The sequence below is a fragment of the Castanea sativa genome, chromosome 8 (assembly GCF_040712315.1).
Source record: "Castanea sativa cultivar Marrone di Chiusa Pesio chromosome 8, ASM4071231v1".
NCBI lineage: Eukaryota > Viridiplantae > Streptophyta > Magnoliopsida > Fagales > Fagaceae > Castanea > Castanea sativa.
The window spans coordinates 26546798-26573080 of NC_134020.1; the positions used below are offsets into that span (position 1 = coordinate 26546798).

Here is a 26283-nt window from a genome sequence, read left to right on the forward strand (position 1 = left end):
TAAACAATTAACTCTATAATTTAAAAGTAACAAATAAAACCCTAAGGTTTGAAAAATAACCAATTAAACTTAAACTTATTTAAGTGGAATGATTTTGTATTTGAGGTTTAATATAGACTAAGGTTTAAAATTTTTACCTTAATTTTTGTGTCCTTAAACCTAATTATTATTATTATTATACCTTAAGTGAGAGAAGGGGATTCGAATCCTAAGGCTTCGTAAGAGACAAAAAAAAAAAAGGATTAGATCATTGGCTTATTATTTTCATTTCATTATTTCTCACACACATCTCTAGATCATTGCCTGTTTGGATCCGAATTATTGCGTTTTGCGTTTTCTCCTTCTTTCTTTCTTCTTTTTTTTTTTTTTTTTGTTTCTGCTGTGGGGGACAAAACGCGCTGTGCGTGCACTGTACGCTTACTGTGCGCGCACTGTTCATGCACTTTTTCAGAATTTTTATTAAAAATGGGTCCCGTAGTATTCACACATTTAAAAATTATTTTGCTACAGTATTTTCAGTTTTTAATTTTTAACAATAAATTCTATCTAAACGGACCCTAAATATGCAAGGTCCTAGACAGGTGTCTCTGTGATTTTTTATTTAAGGAAGGACGTGGGCTCTCCGCACAGCATTATCCATTGGCCCTTTCCATCCAATATTTTTTTAGCGTCCAATTGCCCAACAATCACACTATTCGGCACTATTGGACCGGAGTTCACTAAAGGATTGTGGGTATTTCTTGGGCTTGAAAGGATTGTTGGTCTCCCTCCATTCTGAATAAGCTAATTGTTAGTACACACGTTATTGCCTACAACACATACAAATTATTTCTGAATGGAAAACATGAATACAGTATAAAAAGTTTGAAACTGAAATTGTGACTTCAAATATGATTTTAATTCATAAATTAAATTGTATGTATTTTGTGTATAATAGGGCAGTGTGTAATATACACTACATTACATACTGCCCTTCTAAACATACACCCTTCTAAATATACATAGAATAGACGGTTGACTCTATTTCTAGGATCGCATCTCACATGTTCCGAGCCTAAAGAATTCATAAATTAATTGCTTTCTCTTTAATTAAAATTATATACACAATTTTTTTTACAATATTTTTATAAACTCTTAATATGACAAATTTTTATTATTTCTCATTTAGGCCCACTATTGACATAATTTTTTTACTTACCAATAACTACTAATCACATCAATAGTTTGTAAAAAAATTGTTAAAAATTTTATAACTTTAGCATTTCCCTTTTTTTATAATTAGTTCAATAGTATTTTAACCTATGACATCCATTCAATGATGATCATTCTTTATTATCATTAAACTAAAACATTAATTGGTTTTGGTATAAGCGGGGTTCGAAATCCAAATTTCTTAACTTACAATAAAAGACTTTTTAGTTGAGCTAACTATAATCCATTAGTAAATTAATTGCTAATGGCCTAATTCAATTACCACAAATTTTTTTTTTCTGGTTTTATATTACATTGGTTGATTTTTATCAAAGGGATAGTTGCCAGTTGCCACTTTATAGTAAGAGAAATATATAGAGTAATAATAAAATGAAGATAGAGGATGAGCAAAGTCCGGTGACCATCTTTTTATGAAAAATCTTTTGTTATACAAAGCTTATAAAGTGATTCATATATTTATTTATTTTTTATCATGAGCTGATACTTTGCTCTCTTTTTCTTTTTTAAATGTAAAAGAGCCCACCAAAATTATCCACCAAAATTATCGCATACTTATCTCATCCTTCCATCTAGTTAATAGGGTTTAGATGTTCTTCATCATCTAGTGGAGGCAAAAAGAAAAGATTTTGACTGTTATGCAGGGCTTCTATGTCCTTTCAACAAAGATAAATCATACGACATATTAAGAATTTTTATTGTATTTCGTTTGTATACATGAAAGCGAAATTTGGGTGATTTAATATTTCTCTTATGGTTTTAAGTGGCTTAAACCCAAACTCCTACAGACTAGAGAACTACCAATAGGAATGTCCAAATCTATGAGGCTTGGGATTTGTTTAAAGACAACCTTCGCCCCCCTAACTGGGTATGGTATTTCTATGGAGAACCTAGAGGTAAGTGAAGTTCAAAGGGAGAGAGAGGATGAGGAAAGTTATGCGTGTCATGAGTTTTGGTCTTTGTTAGGTATATAATGGGTTGATAATCTCTTAAAGGTTTCATCAAGCTAAAAGGGAAAGCTTTCCTGAGTTTTAGTCGTGATGCCATGGACTATCTAAGCCTCCCTTTTTATAGGCGAGATTAGGGATTCTCTTCCATGCAATACCCTATATAAGAACAGAATTCCATGGGTAATAGGTCCTTGATCGGTCTTTATAAGTGTAGGCTTTATTACTAATTAAAGTGGGTATTTGAGAAGAGAAAGTACTTCATGGTTTTAGTCGTGGATAGGAGATTCCTCATGTGGCAGAATAGAGGATTGGCAATGGCTAAATGCACCGACATTCTTGACTTTGGTAGGGAAAAACATGGTGGTTGAGAGCAATAATGGTGATAGATGCCAACTTAGTAGGTGACTAGTTCAATAATGTAAAATGGACTTAGCATGCACCTTGTGGAAGACTTGCCTTCATCCTTTTGGTGTGTATTTGTTTCTTTGCAAACGTAACACCCAGGTTATGGAGAATGTGACAAACTCATACTTTCCTGCCCCTCCTTCCAAACCTTACCACCTATGGGTTTAAATTGTAATTGGTTGAGTCTTGTTGCAAGCTTGGGTTACTGATTGAGTCCTCTAAACTATGGATTTTGCTAATCAAAAGTAAATTGTGTAGTGGCAAACTTGGTGGCTATTAGATCCATTTTACGGTAGCCATTCTTGCCTTGTTTCGAACATTGGTGCCTAATTTTTATTATTGTGTAGGAATTCGCCTTTAACTTTCTCATGGGCCGCTTTGATTTGGGCTTGCCAATCTTGATATATCCTGATAAGAAAAAATGGGATCGGAGTAGGAATTAACCATTCTATCTTCGAATAATTTTTATTCTTCTATTGTTGCTATATATAAGGTGAATTTAGTTTCCTTACTAAATAAGAGAATAATATTTTAATCATGGCAAGGAAATGCCACAATCAAACGAGACATGACGACAAAATGCAGTGGTATAAGTTTTTTAGTTTAATTTTTGAGAAATGCAGCGGCATAAGTTTACAATAGTAGCTCTTGATTTTTTTTTTTTAACCTTTTCTTCTTTTGTTTCTTCTACAGTATAAAACCTATGAATCCAACCTGGACTCAACAAGTTGAGAGAGCCAAAGGTGCATGCTGAGGTAAAAGCCCGTGGCTCATGATGTTTACAACACAGGTAATACTCGTTACACATAATTTTACATGCACTTCATTTTTTAACTAAAATTGTGACTTGAAGTCATGATTTATAAGTTTAAAATTGTGACTTAAAGTCACAATTTCTATTAAAAAATAGGGTGTGTGTGTAATATTATATGTAATATTTGTATGTAATAAATTAACACAAACATTTAGAGCACAATAGAGTGGATTAAGGTCTTTTTTCATAGCCCATTCAAAATAAATTCCTTTATCGTTAGTCCCAAAAGGAAGGGTATGTTTCATGGTTAGTCATCCCTTAAAAAAGTCCTTCATGGTTAGTCCCTACTACCTATAGCAATATTATGCTAAAGAAAATTCTACACTAGAACTTCAAACCATAGTTTAAATTAGTAGTTAATTTTCGCTGCACACAAATCAACCTTTCCTTTTAAGAATCAAGCTTATGTTTAACTCCAATACCATAAAAAAGTAGCAGTGGCAAAGAAAATTAAAGGCAAATTAACCAAAACAACCATTGTAACATATTCCACACTTTGACGGAAGCGAATATGCAAATTAAACCCGTGGCTGTTTTACTTACAATAATATAGATAAACCTAAATCCACAATACATTCCGGCTTCTTGTTCCTTTTTATTAATACGATAATTTAACAGCCACAAATGCTTCTTTTGAGCCTTTGTCCTTTTTTACTCATTTGCAGCTGCATGGGTCGCAGGTGCAGCTTGATTCACACTTGCAGCCGTTCTCTCTGCTCCAAAACTTATCTCAGACCCCTCTAAATGGCTGCAATGACAGTGAACTTAATTAATTGTCCAAACCAATCTAAAAAATCACTTTCTACTGAGACTTAGCGACAAGGTTTATCGATATTTCCATAGCATTTTCCCTTGAAAGATTGGAGCTGATAATGACCTCATGTGTCCACTTCTTCATTTTCTTTTGTACTCCTGATTTTTACTAGAAATTGAAGAGAGAGTGTCTGAGACAGACCTACAGTTTCAATAAAAATGACGTCGAATGGTAGTTAATTAACTAATCCAAAAGTTCTTGTCTTCCAGCCAAATGGTGAATAAGGAATCCTCAAAATCCAAGTCACAAGCACTTTAGGATGATTGAATCTCTTGGATATATTCTAAGCTATTGGCTGAATATATTACTGATCGTTTATAAAACTTGAAAGGTCTACCTAGTAACCTAGACCTCTTTATCTTCAATATACATAGTATAATTAGGTGCTATATTTCATTGTGACATTTTATTAACTAATTAAGGAGTCCTTTTCATACGTATTTTCAATAATAATTTACCTGAACAAGAAATTAAAATATAATTTCCCCATGGAGACGAATTGAAAAGATTCTATTGCACATCTGAATCTGAATTATGCTTCACTAAGAGGAAGTCATAGACACAATTGGCCTACGATTCTCCCACGTGTACGGTGGATAGCCACCCCCTATGCCCTTACCTGCGCTATAAAAGGAAGCTGAGGTCTTTACTCCAAAACTCGTCCAAGAGTGAGTGAATTCAATCCCAGGTAAAATATTTTCCCATCCTTCTTTATAGTAATCTGAAGAAAATGTCTTCCGCTGGAGGAAATTGTGGTTGTGGCTACTCTACTGTCCTAACCATTGCAATCATTGTAAAATTTGTTTTCCTTAAAAATGAACTTCTAGTTTCATTTTCCCTCTCTTTCTTTTCATGGTCAAATTCTTAGTTCTTGTTTCTTGGACTAATTTTTTTTTTTTTTTTTTTGTCATGTTCTTGCAGCAACAGCATGTACCCTGGTCTCTCAGAGAAGACCAGCACTTAGACCATCATCACTGGGGTTGCACCTGCAAAGATGTACGCGTATTTTATATTTACATGATCAGTGATACTAGACATATTATAACTTTTATTACATCAACCTTATAAACTGATTTGTTGTCATTGACATGTTTTTGTTTTGTGATAAAATTGATAATAATTTTAGTATTCTCTGTACCAAGTATGTGTATCGCATGGTATATATATATAAAATGAAATGGGATTAATGGCATATGGAAATGAATTAAATTTCTCTGTCATTGCAGCCAATCTGAGGGGTCTGAGATGAGCTTTGGAGCAGAGAATGGCGGCTGCAAGTGTGGATCAAACTGCCGCTGCGACCCATGCAGCTGCAAATGAGCAAATATGGACAAAGGCTCAAAAGAAGCATTTGTGGCTGTCAAATTATAGTACTAATAAAAGGAGGAAGAAGCCGGAATGTATTGTTGGGTCTAGCTATATAATATGGGTAATGCTAACAAATGCCCTCAGGGCATTCGTTAAGTATTACTAAAATACCATTGCATTTATGATAAGTTGCAAAAATCTATGCAATGAAATAACATGTGTCAGTTTGCTTAGAAGAAAACAAATATTTTAGAATAAACCCAAAATACCCTTTAGCTTTTTAAGTTTTCTTCATTTAATGTCCCATCCACGTGAAAGTCCATCACACGTGAGATAAATAAAGAAGCAACCTAAAAAATACTTGTTATTTTTTCCCTTCATTTCACCTCTTTTTTCTTTTACTTTTTCCTTCCAATCTACTATTTCACCTTTTCATCTCCTACCTTTCTGTAGTCATTTTAAAATTTTTTTTTTTTATCATCACTCTTCTTTTTACTCACTTTTGAAAACGTACTTAGAAAAATATTGACACATATTGAAGCAAATTAAGAGAGGGGAGGGTTCAAAGAACTTAATCAGAATTAAGAAGGTACTTTCAATTATTCATTTATTTATATTAAAAAAATGATTTTACTTTATTTATTTATTTATTCTTGTTATATTATTATAGTCCAAATGGATGAGGATTTAAGTTCAAGTGAGACTCAACTATGCATTTTAAGGAATTATTTTGACTTGAATGAGTTTCCTAAAGAAGGTACTATTATTTTATTTGTGGAAAGGCTATTTATTTTTATTTTTTATATTCAAATGTGGTGTTGATTTTTTTTTTTTATTTAAAATTCTTGTGACAATATAGCACAAATGGATGAGGATTTTATTGCAAATGAAACTCATCAAAGTGATTCAAGAAATTATATTGAGTTGGATGAGTCTTCAAATGATGAAAAAAATAGTGACATTTGTGGAGAGAAAGTTCTTGAAGAATATAATTTTGAGCCTTTTGTTGGTCAATGTTTTCTTAGTGAAGAAGAGGCTTTTATTTTCTATAGAACTTATGCAAGTCAACATGGTTTTTCTATTCGAAAAGGTCGGTTTGTCACAAAAAATAAAGAAATAGTAAGGCGGGATTTCTTTTGTCATCGAGAAGGTAAACCACTATTAAAAATTGTGGATCCATCTAAGGAGCAAAGAAATAGAGTCTTTAAAATGTAGATGTAAAGCTCATCTAAGGATTGCCTTACGAAAGTCATTTGATATTTTTCCACAAGAATAGCATGTCACTAAGTTATTTTAGATCACAATCATGAATTGTTGACTCCTTCGGAAGTGCGGTTTCTTCCTAGTAATCGAATTATCACTAAAGAAGATGAAGACCGCATTCAATTGTTGAAAGAAGCTAATCTTTCGATTAGACAAATAATGTGTATTATGGAACTTGAGAAAAAAGTGGAACATGGACATCTTCCATTTTTTCAAAAAGATATTCGTAACCTTTTTGGGAAGATGAGAAGGGAGCATGCAATGAGTGATGCCATGAGCCTCTTACAATATTGCAAAGATGCAAAAGAGGAGAATTCAAAGTTTCAATATGCTTTTAAAATAGACGATGAGAGAAAGTTGGAGCATATTTTTTGGGCACCTTATCCTTGTATTGATTGGTACCAAAAATATGGTGATGTAGTTGTTTTTGACACTACTTATAAGGTGAATGCTTATGATATGCCTTTTGGTGTCTTTGTCGGTGTCAATAATCATGGAAAGACAATTCTTTTTGGTTGTGCACTTCTTCGCAATGAAACAACTAGTACCTTTCAATGGTTAATGAAGGTAAATTTGTAATCTTGTAAAGATTCACAATTCTTTATTAATTTGGATAGTATTTGAATTTTTTTGCATTGTAATAATTTTATGTTCGATTGACAGACTTTTGTATCATTGATGAAAAAGACACCCAAGTCTATTTTGACTGATCAAGATCCATGGATCACAGAGGCAATTTCAAAAGAATTGTCATTCACAAAACATGCCTTTTGTATATGACATGTTACTGCTAAATTTAGTGGTTGGTTTACATCAATTCTTCCTAGTCAATATTCGAGTTGGTGCATGGATTTCTACAAGTTATATAAGTTGGACTCATGTGAAGAATTTGAGCACCAATGGCTACAAGTTATTGCAAAATATGACATGTGTATGAATAGGCATGTGATTGGATTATATCAAATTAAGCACTTTTGGGTACCATGTTACCTTCGTGGATATTTTTTTGGTGGAATGACAACAACAGGAAGATCCGAAAGCATAAACGCTTTTATCAAACGGTTTGTTAGTTCCCACGTAAGCTTGATCCAATTTGTTAAACAAGTAAGTCATTATTTACCCTTATAATTTATTTTATCTATGTTTATATTTGTCAATGTTAGTATTTTTTATATTATTTTTTTAAGTCTTGGTGTGTCATTTAAATGCTTCTAATTTGTTGTTTTCAATTTTAGATTGACCTTACCATTGAAGATGTTCAACAAATACAATCACATGATACAATGTTGGAAACATTTAGGAGTTCTTCTTTAAGAACCCTTTCACCATTAGAAGGCCAAGCACATAGTGTGTTGACACCTTATCCTTTCAAATTATTTCAAGTGGAGTTTGGGAGTGCTACATTATATTATGTGCTTCAAGAAAATGGTAGTGAATTTGTGTTGCAATATTACAAAGAAAAATCTAGTCAGAAACACAAAGTTTTGTGGGATGGTGATATGACTAATTGTTGTCGCAAACACTTTGAATTTTGGGGTATACTTTGTCGCCACGTACTTAGGATATTTCTTCACAAAGATTGCCACCAAATTCCACATATGTATCTATTATCATATTGGAGTTGTGAAGCATCACTAAAGGGAAAAGAATTGTTAGTTTGAATGATGAAGATTTAGTGGACAAGGAAACTAATAACGATGGTGATGTTAATGATGTGATTGATGAAGACTGTTTTATTTCTTGTCCTCCAATGTCGAAGACAAAAGGTCGTCCAAAGCAAAAACAAATGAAAGGTGGAAGAGAGTTGGGAAAGCAAAAGAAGTCTTGTAGACTTTGTAAGCATATTGGCCATAACATCTCTACATGTCCGGAGAAGAATAGTGGTACTTCGTCAAATTGTGCAAACAAGAAAAAGAAAACAACATCAACTGATATTGGATTGAACCCGGTATTTTGTTTGAAATGTTAGGTGAAAGCTTTTTGAGATTGTGAAAGAAAAACTATGACACATATTTTGTTAATGTTGTCATTTTGACAACATGTTTTTGAGAAGATTTGATGGAATTTACTTATTGAACTTTTGCTTTTCCTTGATTGTTGGTTTAATTGTTAAGTATATGTTGCATTTTAATTATCGAGGATATGTTATTTTGGTGTGATACTTTTATTGTCCCATTTGATTTTAAAATTTTTGTTCATTTTTATCTCTATTATGATCACTCCCACTCACAGGATGTTTATGAAACTTTCGGTCTAATAGTAATGAATTGGTGGTATGTTATCTATTTTTGTATTCTCAAATTGAAAATTCTCTTAATCATTAAAAAAAAGGACTAGAAAGATAAAAATGGAAGGAAAAAGAATATATATATATATATATATATGAGTAATTGTATATATAATAGGATTTTCTATTAATATATTAGTGATTTCAATTGAGTTTGGGGATTAAATTCAATATCTACATATTTGCTTGTGGTCCATGGACCATGACCAAACCAGCGTGTGTCAATATTTTTCTAAGTACGTTTTCAAAAGTGAGTAAAAAGAAGAGTGATGATAAAAAAAAAAATGACTACAAAAAGGTAGGAGATGAAAAGGTGAAATAGTAGATTGGAGGGAAAAAGTAAAAGAAAAAAAGGTGAAATGGAGGGAAAAAATAACAAGTTTTTTTTAGTTTACTTCTTTATTTATCTCACGTGTGATGGACTTTCATGTGGATGTGACATTAAATGAAGAAAACTAAAAAAGCTGAAGGGTATTTTGGGTTTATTTTAAAACATTTGGTTTCTTCTAAGCAAACTGACAAATGTCATTTCATTGCATAGATTTTTGCAGCTTATCATAAATGCAATGGCATTTCAGTAATTCTTAACGAATGCCCTTAGGGCATTCGTTAGTATTACCCATATAATATTATTGTAAATAAAACAGCTACCGCTTTTGGATATCTGTTTCCTTTCCTTCAAATTGTGGACTGTTACAAAGGTCTCTGTGGTTTGTCTTTAATTTTCTGTGCCACTTCTATACTTTTTTTATGGGAATTGGAGTTAAATATAAACATCAAGAGCCGCGGGATTTTAGGTTAGCGTACACCTATGTCTTTTCCAACTTGTAGAAGAAACAAAAAAAAGAAAAAGAAAAAAAATGAAACAAAAATATAAGAGCTACTATTGATACTAACTTATGTCACTGCATTCTTGCCTACACCAAAAACCAATTAATGTCTTGGTCTGATGATAAAAAAGTTATCATCAGAAGTGGACGCCATAGGTCAAAACTCTCTAAAAAAAAAAAAATTTATGCCGCTGCATGTTGTGGTCATGCAAGTCTTGTTTAACTCAAAACCATTTCAGGGTTTAAACTTTAAAGTATCCTGTAATTAGCATATAGTTAATTCATATGATAAACATTCAACTTAGAAAAGAAGAACCAAGCGAATTTCCATCTGAATTTTAGCAAACAAATGCTGTTGGTTTCAACTCAATTGGATGTCTAAGTTGAAAGTTATGATTAAAATACTTAGACGCATGTAGAAAATTTCTGATTCTGAAATTTGACCAAATTTTATTTGATTTTTCCCCCTCCAATTGCCTTCTTTCCTTAATTGATTACGTTTACCCACATTTTGTAGGTCTTTGAGTTTTATTTGGGTTCCGCCTAATTGAGTTAGAGTCCATCCTTATGTTTTAAATAAAGCAATTGTAAAAATTACATTTTAAATCTTATAGTTTATGAGCAATAACAAATTAATTCTATAATTTAAAAAGTAACAAATTAAACCCTAAGGTTTGAAAAATAACAAATTAAACTGAAACTTATTTAAGTGGAATGACATTGTATTTGAATTTTAATAAAGACTAAGGTTTTAAATTGCTAAATTAATTTTTGTGTCTCTAGACTTATTATTATTATTATTATTATTATTATTATTATTATTATTATTATTATTATATTGTAAGTGAGGGAAGGTATTCAATTCCTAAGTCTCCATAAGAAAAACACACACACACACACAGTGAAAGTTAGATCATTGGCTTACTCTTTTCATTTTAAATGATTTCTCACATGGGCTCTCCGCCCAGCTGGCCCAACAATCACACTATTGGGCACTATTGGACCGGAGTTCGCTAATGCTATGTTTAGATGTTAGGGAAAGGAGCGGGAGTAGAGTGGAGGGGAAGAGAGTAATTTAATTACCTTGTTTGAATGTTTTTTAAGGAAGGAGGGGGAGGGATTTGGAGGAGTTTGAACTACTTCTAACCCTTCATTTTTAATTCCCCAAATTGGAGAGATTTGGAGGGAGAGTGGAGCATAAAAATGTTTGACCAAATGAATTATCAAATTTACCCTTACCATATTAACAAAATTACAAATGAAAAGACAAATTATTCCTCTTCCCTTACTTAATTTAAAAATATCCAAATAAGGTGGAGGATAACCATTCCCTTCTACTTTCATCTCCACTACTCTCCTTCCCTCTACTCTCCTCTATCTCAAAACTTCCAAACATAGCATAAAGGATTGTGGGTATTTCTTGGGCCTGAAAGGATTGTTGTTTTCCTTTTTTTATTTTTATTTTTTATTTTTTACGAAAAGGTTTCCTTTCTCCTTCTTCTTCTTCTTCTTTTTATTTATTTATTTTAATTTTTTTATTTTTAGAATCATTTCCCTTCTTTCTAAATATACATAGAATGATTAGAATAGGCGGTTGACTTCTTATCAAAAAAAAGAAAAAGAAAAAGGTGATTGACTCCACTTCTAGAATCATGTACATCTCACATTTTCCGAGCCTAAAGAATTCATAAATTAATAGTTTTCCCTGCTTTTTTTAATGAAAAATGCTAAAATAATAAACTATTTTTCAAACTTTTTTACAAACTGCTAATGTAATAAGTGGTTATTAATAAATAAAAAGTGATGTTAGTAATGGACTCAAATAAGAATCAGTAAGAACATCAATAGTTTGAAAAAATGTTGTAAAAGAGTTTGTGGATATAAGTTGTAGTATTATATATATATATATATATATATATATATATATATAATAGTAATATTACATACACAAATATTTTTATAAACTGTTGATATGACAAATTTTTATGATTCTCATTTCGGCCCATTACTAACATAATTTTTTTTACTTACTAATAATTACTCACCACATTAACAATTTTGTAAAAAAATTTATAGCTAACATTTTTTTTTTAATCATAGGGCCAAAATATCAATTGGTTTTTCGTATAGACAAGGTTCAAATTCTAAATTTCTTATTCGACAACAAAGGACTTTTAAGTTGAGTTAATGGTAAGAAGGTCCAAATCTATGAAGTTTAAGATTTGGTTAAAGATAACCATCGTCCTACAATTGATTGTGATATTTTTATGTAGAACCCAATGGTAAGTGAAGTTCAAAAGGAGAGAGAGGATGAGCAGAGTTGTGCATGTCATGAGTTTTTGTCTTTGTTTGGGATTTTTTTTTTTTTTTGGTGATACCAGGCAAAGAGTTTACATTACAAAATTAGGAGTCTGTCTTGCTATTATATCAGCAAGTTTCCTACTTTCAGCTAATATAATATTTGAAGTTCTCAAAATTACAACTAACATAGTGTTGCTTAGTAATATTCTATATGTCTTCTAATAAAGTTTCAATCCACCAAGGCCAGTGGGTCTTAGTTCTCCAAAAGAGTTGGATTTCAGCACATTTTGTTCTCTTTGACCATAACATCAAAATTAACCTTCACAAAAAAAGGAGATTAGGGAGGGAAGGGGGGGAGTTCCCATTCACTGTTTAGCTTTAGTTTCATCTACGAATTCCCAAGAAATTAAAATAATGGTTTAACTTGTGAAATTAAGATCAAATGATCTAACAATTCCCCATATGGTCACTTTAGAAGCTTAAGTGGGTTCTAATTTGCTCAACTAGTAAAATTTATGATGGTTGTATAAGATATCTGGGGTTCAATCCCTGCCTACACCAAAAATTGATTGGTGTCTTGATCTGATGATAATGAGCTATCATTAGGAGGGGACGCCATAGGTTGAAAGTCTCAAAAAAAGAAGTTAGGATTACCACTCTTTAGAGCCCTAAATGTGCTGTGTAGTATAGCCTCATGGATTGCAACAAACTTTGCTTTCTTTAAGTCTTCGAATGCTGTGAGAAAGGCTTTTCTGACAAGCTGGATTCCTTCCTTTGTTGTACCTATCAAGGCAGCACCTCTTTTTCCTTTGACTAGCTTTCTGAAAACTTCAACTTGACACAACAGCTACCAATCTTCTTTGTAAGGCCAGGCAAGAAGAAGATGTTGGTTACTCCCTTTGTTGTTTGATCTTGACCTGTAAAATTTTCAATAAAAGCAGCATTGTGCCTATGACTCTGTGAGCTAAAGCACTTGAGGTTAGCATAACCTCATTTATATTTGGAACTTTCCTTTTGAAAATGACGTCATTTCTGTGATTCCATATGCACCAAAGAGTGACAAGTAATGTAGGAATGCAATTCTTAATTCATTGTTCCTTATTGCTTCCTTGGATCCAGCTACTAATCCAATCAGTTATGGTGTGGTAAGGGAGATTGTCTATTCTAATGGTTAATTCACAGCCTAACCAGACAGCTTTAGAGAAGGGGCATTGAAAAAACAGGTGGTCTAAGGTTTTCCTATGTTCTTGACAAAAAAGGCAGATATCAAAGCAATTTATGCCTCTAAGGCTCTAAGGATAAGTGTATTTCTCACAGGGAGGGCAGAATGTAAGATTTTCCAAATAAAATGCAGAATTTTTGTGGGAGTGGAAGCTTCCATAAAGTTTTCCAAACTTCTTGGGGGAAAGGAGTTGGGGTTTGTTAGGGTGGAAGGTTTTCATTGAGGAGGATAGAGTAAGCTTTTTTCACTTGGAATTTGCCATTGGCCGAATGAGGCCAAATAATTTTATCTTGGAATTTTGATGGACCAGTCTTTGTTAGGGGTATGATGGGTTGATAATCTCTTAAGGATTTCATCAAGCTAAAAAGGAAAGCTTTCGTGAGTTTTAGTCGTGATGCCTTGGATTATCCAGGCCTTCCTTTTTATAAGTGAAGTTAGGGATTGTCTTCCCTATAATACCCGATCTAAGAACAACATTCCTTGGGTGATGGGTCCATGATTGGTCTTTATAACTTATAAGTGTAGGATTTATTACTAAAATGGGTATGGGACAAGAGAAAGCAATTGTTGATTTTAGTCGTGGATAGGAGATTTGTTATGTGGCAGAACAGAGGATAGGCAATGGCTAAATGCACAGACATGTTTGATTTTAGTAGGGAAAAACTGTTAAGGGTTTGTGCTCTAAAATTCAATTTATTAGCATGTTATAAATAATTAAATTGTTTAATTATATGAGATTATTTATATATAAACTAATTGAACATTATCATATAGTCATTGAGATGCATTGTATGTGATTTAGATATAAATCACAGTTTCTTATAAACTAAAAAATGTATTTCATAGTCGGTAATGAAATTGAACATTTTATCTATTAAGACTGTATCATGTCATCTACGATGATTTATCTTAATTTTGGAAATAGAGACTTCTAGTTGATGTATTAGTGTCTTATATGTATAAGACACATTGAACTAAACTGTGTTGACACCCTATTTTACAACCCGCATTTAACCTCACATAGAGGGTAAAAGGATAATTTCACCTTAGAAATATGCATCTTGATTCTGGTCATTAGATTTTTAATTCTATTTCACCAAAACGATCTTGATGTTGTAACGATCAAATCGACTAGTCATAAACCCTAATCAAACCATCAGATTGAAAGTTAACATCAAATCAAGTTTTCATTAAATCAAGTTTTAATGACCGAGATGCATTATCACAAATTGAGCACCCTTTTGGAACTAATTAAGTCTGAAATGGGAGTGATTGGAGTACTTTAATGTTAATTGGAAACTAATTTGGGACCTATTAATGTTAATTGTAATGAAATTATTTTCTAACAAATGACTTTTGCTCACCATTTTGTTAATATATCTCAAAATATTTTGAATTTGTGAATAACATTAATTTTCTCAAAACTAGACATCTGGGGCTTTAATTTGAGCATAAGAATGAGACAATTCTGATCAGAATTGAGTAAGATATGATTTTTTGAAATTGGCTCTACAGGCTGATACAGTAGTTACAGGAAAACCGAATTTTGTTTACTCCTCACTCCCACCAATCTCTACATTTAATGTACCAGATTTTCTCAAAGGCTAAAATAAGGTCTAGGTTCATGATTTTTTGTCAACCCTCATTAAATGACATTCCGTTCATATTTTCCCCACAACTACTATATAAACCCCCCCATCTCTATTCAAAGACACAAAAACTCATCTTTTCTTCTCTTTTAAGTTTTATTAAAGTAGAGTAGTTTTGTCATATCCTGGTCTTCCTGAAACTCAAGGTATTGAGTGAGACTCACTCTCCCTCTCCTAACTCTTCTTTTCCTTCACCCTTAGGACCTCTACCAAGAGTCTCCTCCTCCACTGTTTGGATTTTGCATGAAGGTATAATCCATTTCCCTAACTAGTTTTTTATGTTGCCATGTTGAGAATTTAAGATTAAAGCATGATAGTAATTATTTAAATTCTCTTGAATATATTTGAATGTCTTAAATATTCTTATGTGTTCTTCATATGTTCTTGGTTGTTCATTACATGTTCATGCATAACACTAGTTTTGATTGTAAATCCACATAAAAAAAAAATATGAAAAATGTGTTTGTTTCATAATTATTTCAAATCCTTGAATATAGGATATCACCATCCACACATATTCACTAGAATTTATTTTTTAAACCAAATGCAATACTTAATAAATTGAATTAGGGTTTATCACATGCACACACATTAAATTCAACATACAAATTGATTGACATATTGGATGATATGATATGAATATTGGTCGCCAAAGTCTAGAAAATTGGTTTCACCAGGCAAGGTGGGTGTCTAACACCTTCCCACCTTATAACATAGCCTCCAAGCTTAGATCAAGGGTTATTAGATCAAATACTTATCCATGTAATTTTCAATTTATAGATTGTAACTAGGAAAATAAAGTTATGTATTTTATCTTAGATTGTATCTAGAATCAAAGTCATGTAATTTCCTATGATCAATGTAAATTCAATTTCAAATTAATAAAACGAGGAATTTTTAATTTTGGTTTTCTTATTTTTTCAATAATTAAATAAGTGGCAAATCCATTATAAAACCCTTAATTTAAAGGGGTAAATATAATCAGTCGAATCTCCATTTTGAGAGGCAAAAACATTACTCCACCCATTCACGTGGATTTTGGCCCAACATCAAAAAAGGGGTCAGGGGCACGGTCTCTCATAAACCGTTGTGAAATTAATTGTTCAATTAACAGCTGTCATCTGAATAATAAATCTAGCGACTTCTATTTTTATATACTTTCAATCTTAAGAGAATTGTGAACTTGATCATGAAATATAGGTTGTTTTGATATATCAAGAAGGAGATCTAATTTAAAGGTCAAAACCTCAATATGTTGAGTAACCGCATGTAGTGTTGAAGGAACACATATTCTCAAGATGAAATCCATAATCTCTTTTTACAGAGACACGAAATATCCCCTTGAAATAAGTTTAATAGGATATGGTTATTCAAGGTGCTGGGCCCAGCCACTTTAGTAAAGAGTTACTAAAATTTATATTTAATGAAATTAGATTTCAATATATGAATAACTAAAAGATTAAACCGAGTATTTAAGGAATAAAATAGTGATTTACAAAGTGATAGTTTATTATGACTTTGTTCACTGTGAATGTTTCATGGAGGGGTCATATGATATTATATTAGAGTTTTGTGATATAATTTATTAATAAAGTGTTGAGGTCCAAAATGTTACAAATATCAAGATCTGAAGCAAACGGGCCCTCAAAACTAAGGAAGGCCCAATCCATGAGCCAAGACTCATTTAGAATGGGCAAAAGGAAGCCCAAGCCCATGAATGGGTAAGTCTTAGGCCCTAGAGAAGAAAGAAAAAAGCAAAGAAAGTTTGGCCTAGCCCTCTGAAAATGGAGCTCCCAAGGAGCCTAGGGAGAAGAAAGGGACTGGACCAAGATACATTGGAACTGCTAGAGCCAGGGAGGGGATCATCGAGAAGTGCAAGAAAGAATCAGCTAAGATTTTGACAGTTTAAGGAGGCATGCCCATGGGCACAAGGAATGAAGAAAGTCATGTCCCATCAGTAGTCCACAACTCAGAAGAAAAGCTTTGGAAACAGATGGTGACATAGGAATCAGCGCCTAATGAAGGGATCCTAGTTCCTCGAGAAAAGCTGGGAGCTGAACCAAGAAGGAACGTGGCTGAGGATCTTTCAACATGACAAGGATTAGTCTACCTATTTGAAGAAAAAGGACAAAGGATGAGACAGCCAAAAAAGGGTTCTAAAAAGTCCCTATAGAAGCTTTGGAGAAAGGAATAGGAGTCAGCCCCATCAGGACCCCCCAAAAGAAGACGGTCACCTGGGAACTTTTTGGAGGGTAACCTCAAAGGAGAATGCAATAAGAAAATAAGGATAGGACTAGCCACCAATGTTGCTGGCACAACATTGGTTCTAGCACCCAAGACAGCAAAAGGAGGGAATTAATAGCATACCAAAAACCCTAGGAAGATACTATAAAAGAAGGATTAAGTTACTAGCAAAAGGCATTCAGCAACTATTAATTAGAGCAAAAAAGAGCATTTGAGAGAGCCATTGGAGTTAGAGTCTTATTTGCCCCTTTGGTCCCATCCCAAGCTACACACTAAATCTTTATTGAGCTGGCCTAAAAGGTTAACCCAATTAGATAATCAGTTGTTTATTTAATAAAAATTGTTAAATAAAGTAACTGTCTAGGTTGTTAAAACGTGCATACAATTAGAAGAAGAGAAAATATTTTTCTCTTTAATCTCTCTTGAACATAGTTTTTTAAAATAAAATACTATGTACATAAGAACTGATTAAGAGACCATACATCTTGGGCATTATGTGGAATTGGGATGAAGATTAAAGGTCTTCTCAGGATACAATTTACTTCTCGTTTTTTATTTTCATTACATCAAAGTACTCCTTTTATTCTTTTTTCTAGAATTCAAAGTTGTATGTAATCTCTCATAGATGAAGTAAATCTTTATGTTGCTTCCACTGCTTGTTTTGTATGAGATGCAAAACCATGTTTTCCAACAAAAACATGGTGAAAACATGGTGGTTGAGACTTGAGAGCGTTAAATGGTGATAGAGGCCAACTCAGCGGGTGATTTGTTCAATGATATAAAATGGACTTCACATGGGCCTTATGGAAGACTTGCCTTCACCCTTTTGGTGTGTATTTGTTTCCCTGCAAACGTAACACCCAAAAGGGCTGTGGAGAATGCCACAAACTCATACTTTCCTCCTTCTCCTCCTTCCAAACCTTACCTCCTATGGGTTTGAATTGTAATGACTTGGGTCTCGTTGCAAGCTTGGGCTACTAATTGAGTCCTCTAAACTATGGATTTTGCTAATCAACTTAAGAAACTTGTGTGGTAATGGACTTGATAGCTGTTAGATCCATTTTACAGTAGTCATTCTTGCTTTGTTTCGAACATTGGTGCTTCATTTGTATTATTATGCAGACATTCGCCTTTAATTTTTTCATTGGCCACTTTGATTTGGGCTTGCCAATCTTAATACATCCTAATAGAAAAAAATGGGGTTGGAATAGGAATTTAACAATTCTATCTTCGGAGAATTCTTATTCTTCTATTTTGTTAAGAACAAAATCTAATATGATTGGAATAATTTTTCTCTAAATGTCCATCTTCTTGTTATATAGAAGGTGAATTTAGGTTCTGATGATGCGAAGAAAATTAGTAGACTGGATGCTTCGGACTTGAAAGGACTACTTGCTCTCTTGGTGGCTTGAAAAAAAGAAGAGCGATCAAAGGCGACCGGGGTCGCCGGCCAAGAACCTTCCGATGGCAAAGTTAGTTTTCTCTCTATATTTTTGGAGTTCCAACTTTTTTGGGAAAAGTAAAAAACGTACCTTTGTTTTGCCAGAATGAGCGTTTATATAATGTCCTAAGAACGATTATCAAACTTATAACCTTCCCTGGATTTGAGGAGGTGTAAGGGTTCGGGAATAACTTCCACAACTGTTTAGGAGTTGCATTTTTCTCACATAACGGTCACTGAAGGTTGTACGTGTAATACAGAGTTACTTATACACGTGAATTTTCCCAAGTGTCAAGGGCTCGTCCAGGGTTCCTCGTCTAGAGATCCTTTAGTCAAGCATATTACTTCCATGGAAGGTCGTCCCCTCCATGGACGACCTTATTCAAATCGAGGTGGATGGATCTTGGACGAGACAGTGGTTCTGTCAAACATGGCCATGTTAATCTCGTCCGAGCACCTTCCTGTATGGATGAGATTTCTAATCTTGCCTTCCTGGTTTTCTCCAGGACGACCTCCATGGACGATATTGGAGTTGGTAAAAATCATTCCCATCAAGTTCTTAACTAAATATATAAGAGAATAATATTTTAATCATGACGAGGAAATGCCACAATCAAAAGAGACAACCACAAAATGGAGTGGTATAAGTTTTTTATTTTTATTTTTGAGAAATGCAGCGGCATAAGTTAGTATACAAATACAATATTAGCTCTTGTTTTTTGTCCCCCAATGTCCAAAGCCTACGGATCAAACCTGGACTCAACAAGTTGGGAGAGCCAGAGGCGTACGCTAAGCTAAAAGCCAATGGCTCTTGATGTTTAGGGCACAATAAAGTGGATTAAGGTCCTTTTTCATGGCCCATTAAAAAAAAAGTCTCTCATAATTAGTCTTTAATGGTCCGTTTGGATTGAAGGAGGGAGAAAGAGAAAGAATAGAATAGAATAGAATAGAGTATATTAAAATTGGCTTAAAATTAGCTTATTTTTAACTAACTCCCCTCACTTCTCCCCCAATCCAAACGGGCCCTAAAGGAAGGGGTATGCTTCATAGTACTACAAAACTACAACAATATTATGCTAAAGAGAACATAATACACTATAACTAAAAAACCATAATTTTTTAGCAAAAAAAAAAAAAAAAAACTAAAAAACCATAATTTAAATTAGTATTAAAGTTTCACTCCATACAAATCAACATTTCCTTTTGAGGTTCAAGCTTATATTTAACTCCAATACCAACTATACCATAACAAAGTAGTAGTGGCACATTGGTACAGAAAATTTAAGACAAACCAAAGCCACCATTGTAACAATCCACACTTAATTTGGAGGAAGCGGATATGCAAAACCCGGGGCTGTTTTACTTACAATAATATAATAGCTAAACCCAACAATACATTCCGGCTTCTTGTTCCATTTTATTAGTACTATAATTTAATAGACATAAATGCTTTTTTTAGGCCTTTGTCCATCTTTGCTCATTTGCAGCTGCATGGGTCGCAGGTGCAGTTTGATCCACACTTGCAGCCTCCGTTCTCTGCTCCAAAGCTAATCTCAGACCCCTCAGAGTAGCTGCAATGACAGTGAAAAAAACTTAATTAAACCAACAGCTATATATATGCAATAGGCTTGAGTTACAATTTAGGCCCAAGAAAAATTAAACCTGCCCCCCTATCTCCAAACTCTTGGTCCCTTCTAAAAAAAATATATGCCTAACTCTTGGCCCCTTAAAAAAAATGTCCCTAACATACCCATTTATGTTATTTGTGTCTCTGTTTGTGACTGTATTGTTTTTTTTTTTTTAAAAAAAAAAAAAATTTCTTTGTGAAATATGTTGCAAAACTGTGAAGTGTTGAGTGGGTGTGAGTGTAACCTATTATAACTTATAAAGAGAATAGATAGAGTGAGTAATTACTAAAAAGTTACTTAGTAAAATTAAAGAAACTTATAAAAAAAAGAAGAAGTAAAGTTAAAGAAAAAATAGTAATTGTACAGTTAATAAAAACATTTGGTTGGCTAATGGGTTGTTGAGGGAAATGCTTTAGCTATAACAAGCTAATAAATTTATAATTTGAAAACTAAATTATGAATTGATATATAATTAATTTATAATTAATTTCTTATGCATACTGTCCAAATTTTTATATTTGTCTTTATTTAGTAACAATAATTAGTCCTTTTGTTCGTAAAAAAAAAAAAAGTCATTTTGTGAGATTCAATTTTAGAAGAATTTTGCCCCCTCTTAACTTGAAGCTTTGTCTCCATCCCTGACTTAATTCATTTCCATGTCTCATTAATCCCATTTCATTATACATAAATATACTAACGTGTCAGTGATCGTGATTGATATCATATCATTATATATCAAAAACATAATAAATAAATTCCTTAACTACTTTTCAATCTTATATTTAACAAATAAGTTTGTAAAATTAATGTAATAAAAGTTATAATATATCTAGTATCATGTATCTTGTAAATATGCATACATCTTCGCAGGTGCAACCCCAGTAATGATGGTCTCAGTGCTGGTCTTCTCTGAGAGATCAGGGTACATGCTGTTGCTGCAAAAACATGACAAAAGTTTACTTTTAGCCCAAGAAACAAGAACTAAGAATTTGACAATGAAAAGATAGAGAAAGGGAAATTGAAACGAGTCCAACTCTTACACTATCAAACTTCTTAGAACCAATATTAAATCAAGATATAACATATATATTAATTGTGACACAATGAAGTTGATTTTCAAGGAAAACAAACTTCACGAGAATTGCAATGGTTAAGAAAAGTAGAGTATTTACCAGTTGCAGCCACTGCCGCAATTACAGCTGGAGCCACATCCACAGGAGGAAGACATTTGTTTTAGTACTGTAAAGAAGGATTGGAAAATATTTTCCAGGGGATTGATCAATTCACTCACCCTTGGACGAGTTTTGTACTAAACAGCTGAGCTGCTATTTATAGTGCAGGTAAGGGTATAAGGGGTGCCTATCCACCGTACACGTGGGTGAATCATAGGTCAATTGCGTCTATGACTTCTTACTCTTAGTGCTGCATTATTCAGATTCAGGTGTGCCGTGTGCAATTGAATATTTTGAATTTTGCTTCCATGGTGGGGAAATTTAATATATTAATTTCTTTTACTGGTATAAATTATTATCAAAAAATAGGTATGAGAAAAGGACTTTATTAGTTAATAAATTGTCACGATGAGATAGCACTTGAGGATAATCATATCATAATTTAGGTAGATCTTTCAAGTTTCAAGGTTTATAATGATCAGTTGTTACTTCAGCTAATAGCTTAATTGGAGTATGTTTAGAAATTCTAGCTCTTGTGAAATGGAATATATTTGAGGAGGAATTGACTTGTTGGTGAGTCACGCTCTGCCTTCTATATATTATTTATTTTTACATATTGGTGGGTGTATTATAGTGACAACTATACATGATTTTGAACAAAACTTACCTATGCTTCCCTAATTGAATTCACTATTTTGTTACATTGAGCAATACATGATACAAACAATATTTTGATAAGCAAGATTGTCTTTCACAAGAACAATCAAATTTAATCATGTGACTTATTGTTAACACAATCACACAATTAAATTCAACTGAAAACTTCGATATAAGACTTAGAAAATAGTATCTAAATTTTTTTCCTATATTTTTGAGGTAATCTTTTGAACTTAATAGGAATATAAGGCATCTTTCACTTGATCCTGATTCCTATGGTAATTTTTGTTATTTTATAAATGATGTAGAGATCTAAAAATGCAAAGTAGCATGCTTCATGCCTCTTGGGGCTGCCGTGAACTTACCTACGTGCTCATAGCAGATAAATATTCGATAAAATTGAAAGATTTCCGACTGATAATACCTTTTCAGCATTCACTTTCCTCAATTTCTTTCTCTATTATTTTTTCTGCATATTGAAGGTGCACCTACAATTAGTTGATCTTTTTGTCTAACATTAATTATTATTATTATTATTATTATTATTATTATTATTATTATTATATCTCTCTCTCTCTCTCTGTGTGTATATTTTTTGATGGGTTCTTTTTACCTAACATTAATTAGTTATTACTAGTCTTATCATACTCTTCGTGCGTGCGATGAGGTTTTTTATTTTTTATTTTTTGGGTTTACACGTTTTACTCATGGCAAATTGGTAGTTTTATTTTATATTTTTTTTATTTTAAGAAGAAATTGTATTTATGCTTGACTACCAATGTGAGAGAGACATGTGGAGGTGGGAGAAAAATTGTTTAGTGATAAAAAAAAATGGTATGTTTTTGGGGAAAAAAAAAAGCAGTATCATTTATTTATTTATTTTTTAAAAAGAAGAAGTTGTATTAGTACTTGACAACTAACGTGAGAGAGAAACGTAGAGGTGGCAGAAAAAACAGTTTTTTATTATAAATTTAGCTAAAAAATAAGAGTTTTTAACTTACTGATTTTACATGTCTAACCCTATGATTTAAGTCTTAGAAATAGATGAATTTGAGGGTATTTTAGCCATTTAAATTGAGGATATCAAATAGGGGAAGCCCCTTAAATAGTAACGTAGAAACAATATATTTTTTGATGGGTTTTGGTTAACTTAACTAGTATTTTCTTTTAGTTATTGGTGGACACTACCTATCCATCTGACATTGGGAGCCTAACTTTAAGCCGTCTACGGCTAGTTTATCGTCTATGGTAGTGTGGGTAAGGCTGCGCGAGCTACCTATAGAATATTATGAACCTTCAACTCTTAGGGAGATTGGGGAAACGATTGGTCCAATGCTAAGAATTGATACACATACGGCGGCTGAATCTTGAGGCATATTTGCCAGACTTTGCATCCAGGTGAACTTCAACGAGCCGATCACTAAACTCCTAAAGATGGGGGGGGGGGGATTGACCAACCAGTTTAGTATAAGGGAATTACCTCCCTGTGCTTTGCATGTGGACGTGTGTGTCACAAGGCGGAGCAATGTCATTACCAAGTTCGAACTTCGGTAAGAGATGAAGGGGTCGGTGAAGCAGAGAAGCACGATGTAGGAAAACGCCAAGAAGAGCCAAGGCAAACCTCGTTAGAGGTAGCGGAGGGTGCCTTCGGGCTGTGGGTTCTGGTATCACGGAAAAAGCAACTCATCAGGAAGGGGTTGAAAGACCATGCTCAATATTCCTCTTTAAGGCCTTCTAACCAAAGTCCAAGGAGTTTGTCTGCTCATAGTATGTCCAGGTCGGCGTTGGGCTCAAATAAAACTGGGGAGGGTAGTAGCATAGGAAAGTGAAAGCCTAATAAACCCACAAATAGAAGCTCAAGTAGAGAGGAGTGTGTAGAAAAGCCCATTCCCTTAGTCAACCTTAAGCACGTGATACCATCAGAGAGGGAAAAGGCCTTTAGTTCAGGCTTAAAGCCAAAATTTAAGGCCCGAGAACCTGTGAGTAAGAAAGGTAAAAGTAGGAAACTTTCGCCCATTTGGAAACAAGTGGTGGCCAATCCTTTTGGTCCCACATCTGAGAAGGGCATTAAGCTGAACTCTCTAGACAATTCAGATTTTAGCTTGGCCGAAGTCAGAGAGTTTAGAGCTGGGGGCTCCATATCTCCCTCGGCAAAGCTTTTTGGCCACAGTACAATCAACGAAAATCAAGATACAAGCAGCAAGGTGATTCGGTCGGAGCAGGTGATGGAGATGCCGATGAGGGAAGAGGTGGAGAAAGTGGGTATGGAGACAAACTTAGATCCAGACCCGCCAACACCTCCTTCAATGGAGAACTCAAACCATCCAACCCAAGATGGAGGATCACGAGTATCTGTTAAGGTAGTCTTGGAAAGTATTATTAAATGAATATAGAAAAGAATTGACCCATCACTCCGTTAAGGGAAGCTGGGGCACGATGATGAGGCTGGCCGAGTTTGCCATAAGGGCCCGTGTGATGACAATCAGATGGTAATTGAAACACCAAAGGATGATATGCAATTGGAAGAAGGAGGTGATGTGCCTATATCCTCCTGATTTATGCTTTTCTCCTTTTCTTTTCCTTGTTACCATGAATTTAATTATCTGGAATTGTAGGGGGTCTCTTAACCCCAATTTTTGTAATAATGTGTCTGACTTAGTTCGCATTCATTCTCCTGCGATTTTAATTCTAACTGAAATTAAAACTTGTGGTGAAAGGGCAAAAAGAATTGCTAGTAAGCTTCCGTTTGATGGGGCAATTTTTGATCGGCTTGACTGGTGGGTTATGGTTGCTCTAGGACTCCTCTCGGGTGGAAGTTATTGAGCTTTCCTCAACAGAGCAGGAAATCGATGCGGTAGTTACCCCAACCTATTCCAATTCCACTTAGTTGTTATCTACAATTATGCCAGCCCAAGGTTTGCAGAGAGACGCCTCCTCTGGGACAATCCTATTGCAGTCTCTGGTCTCCACTCCCTTCCTTGGGTGATTACAGGGGACTTCAATGAAGTCCTTATGGGGGAGGATAAATGTGGGGGGCGGTCTGTTAACATCAATAGAGCTCTTCTCTTCTAGGAGTGCTTAGATACCTGCAGATGATTGATATTGGTTATTCTGGAGCTTGGTTCACCTGGTCTAACCACCAACCCTTAAATCATCTGATCCAAGAAAGGATTGAACGGGTGTTTATTAATGTGGAATGGAATTTCCTCTCTCCTGATGCATTGGTCCAACACCTCTGTAGACGACTAAATTTCTTAGTTCGAAATAAATCAAACAAGTAAAATAGTTTCACAAATACGAACTTGCATTGATAAATGTGTGGTACAATTCTCTGTAATTACAAAAGAGTGATTCTCTGATTCGATCTCCTTGAAAGATTTATTGATTGGAATTGTGGTAATGTGATTTTGATTTGAACATAAGATATTCTTCAATTTGGCTGAGGAATGGATCGAAGATCTTTGAAACGGAATTACAATGAATCTCTGGCTATGAGCTTGTTAGAAATTCTTTGTTCTTCGTGTTCTTTGTGTTCTTCGTGTGTTCTTTGTGTTTGGAGGTTTGTGGTGGAAGTTCTTCGGTGTTTTAGAGGCTTGATTCCGTAGAGCTTCGTTGATTTATGGTGTGTTGAGGTTCCTGGAGGCTTTTGAGCTTGATTCAAGTGAACTTTGAGATTTAGGAATATGATTTGGATAATTCCTCTTCAATTTTTCTTTGTACTTGAAGGTTTGTGGTGGAAATTTTTCAGGGCTTTGGAGTCTTGAATCCGTAGAGCTTCACCAATTTGTGGTTTGTTAAGGTTTCTGGAGGCTTTTGAGCTTGATTCCAGTGAACTTTTAGATCTAGACAAGTAGTCTGGATGATTCTGCTTCGAATGTTGTCCGTATTCGAGGTTGAAGTTCTTGAAATTCCTGGAGGCTTCGGGGTTTGATTCCGGCAGAGCTTCTGGATTTCTGAACTCAAGATCTCCTCTTCCTTCTCTTTGTCTGTATGTCCTCCTAAATGTCTTAGGAAGGCTTCTATTTATAGGAGTTTAGGGGTAGGTGAGCGACACGTGGCGGAGTTTGATTGGTGACACTTGTCATAGCT

At 33.9% G+C, this 26283-nt stretch overlaps 1 protein-coding gene and 1 pseudogene across 1 annotated transcript; one reads left to right on the top strand and one right to left on the bottom strand.

Annotated features, from left to right (window-relative positions):
• Nucleotides 1–5456: 5456 nt before the first annotated feature.
• Nucleotides 5457–15011, top strand: LOC142606094 (protein FAR1-RELATED SEQUENCE 11-like; annotated as a pseudogene).
• Nucleotides 15012–19880: 4869 nt separating this feature from the next.
• LOC142607968 (metallothionein-like protein 1) lies at nucleotides 19881–21666 on the bottom strand. Its single transcript, XM_075779661.1, has 3 exons — nucleotides 21538–21666; nucleotides 21226–21300; nucleotides 19881–20308 (listed from the first exon to the last, which is right to left on the bottom strand). Exons 1-3 carry the CDS (start codon nucleotides 21591–21593, stop codon nucleotides 20215–20217), a joined length of 225 nt encoding a protein of 74 aa, XP_075635776.1. The 5' UTR covers nucleotides 21594–21666; the 3' UTR covers nucleotides 19881–20214.
• Nucleotides 21667–26283: the final 4617 nt, after the last annotated feature.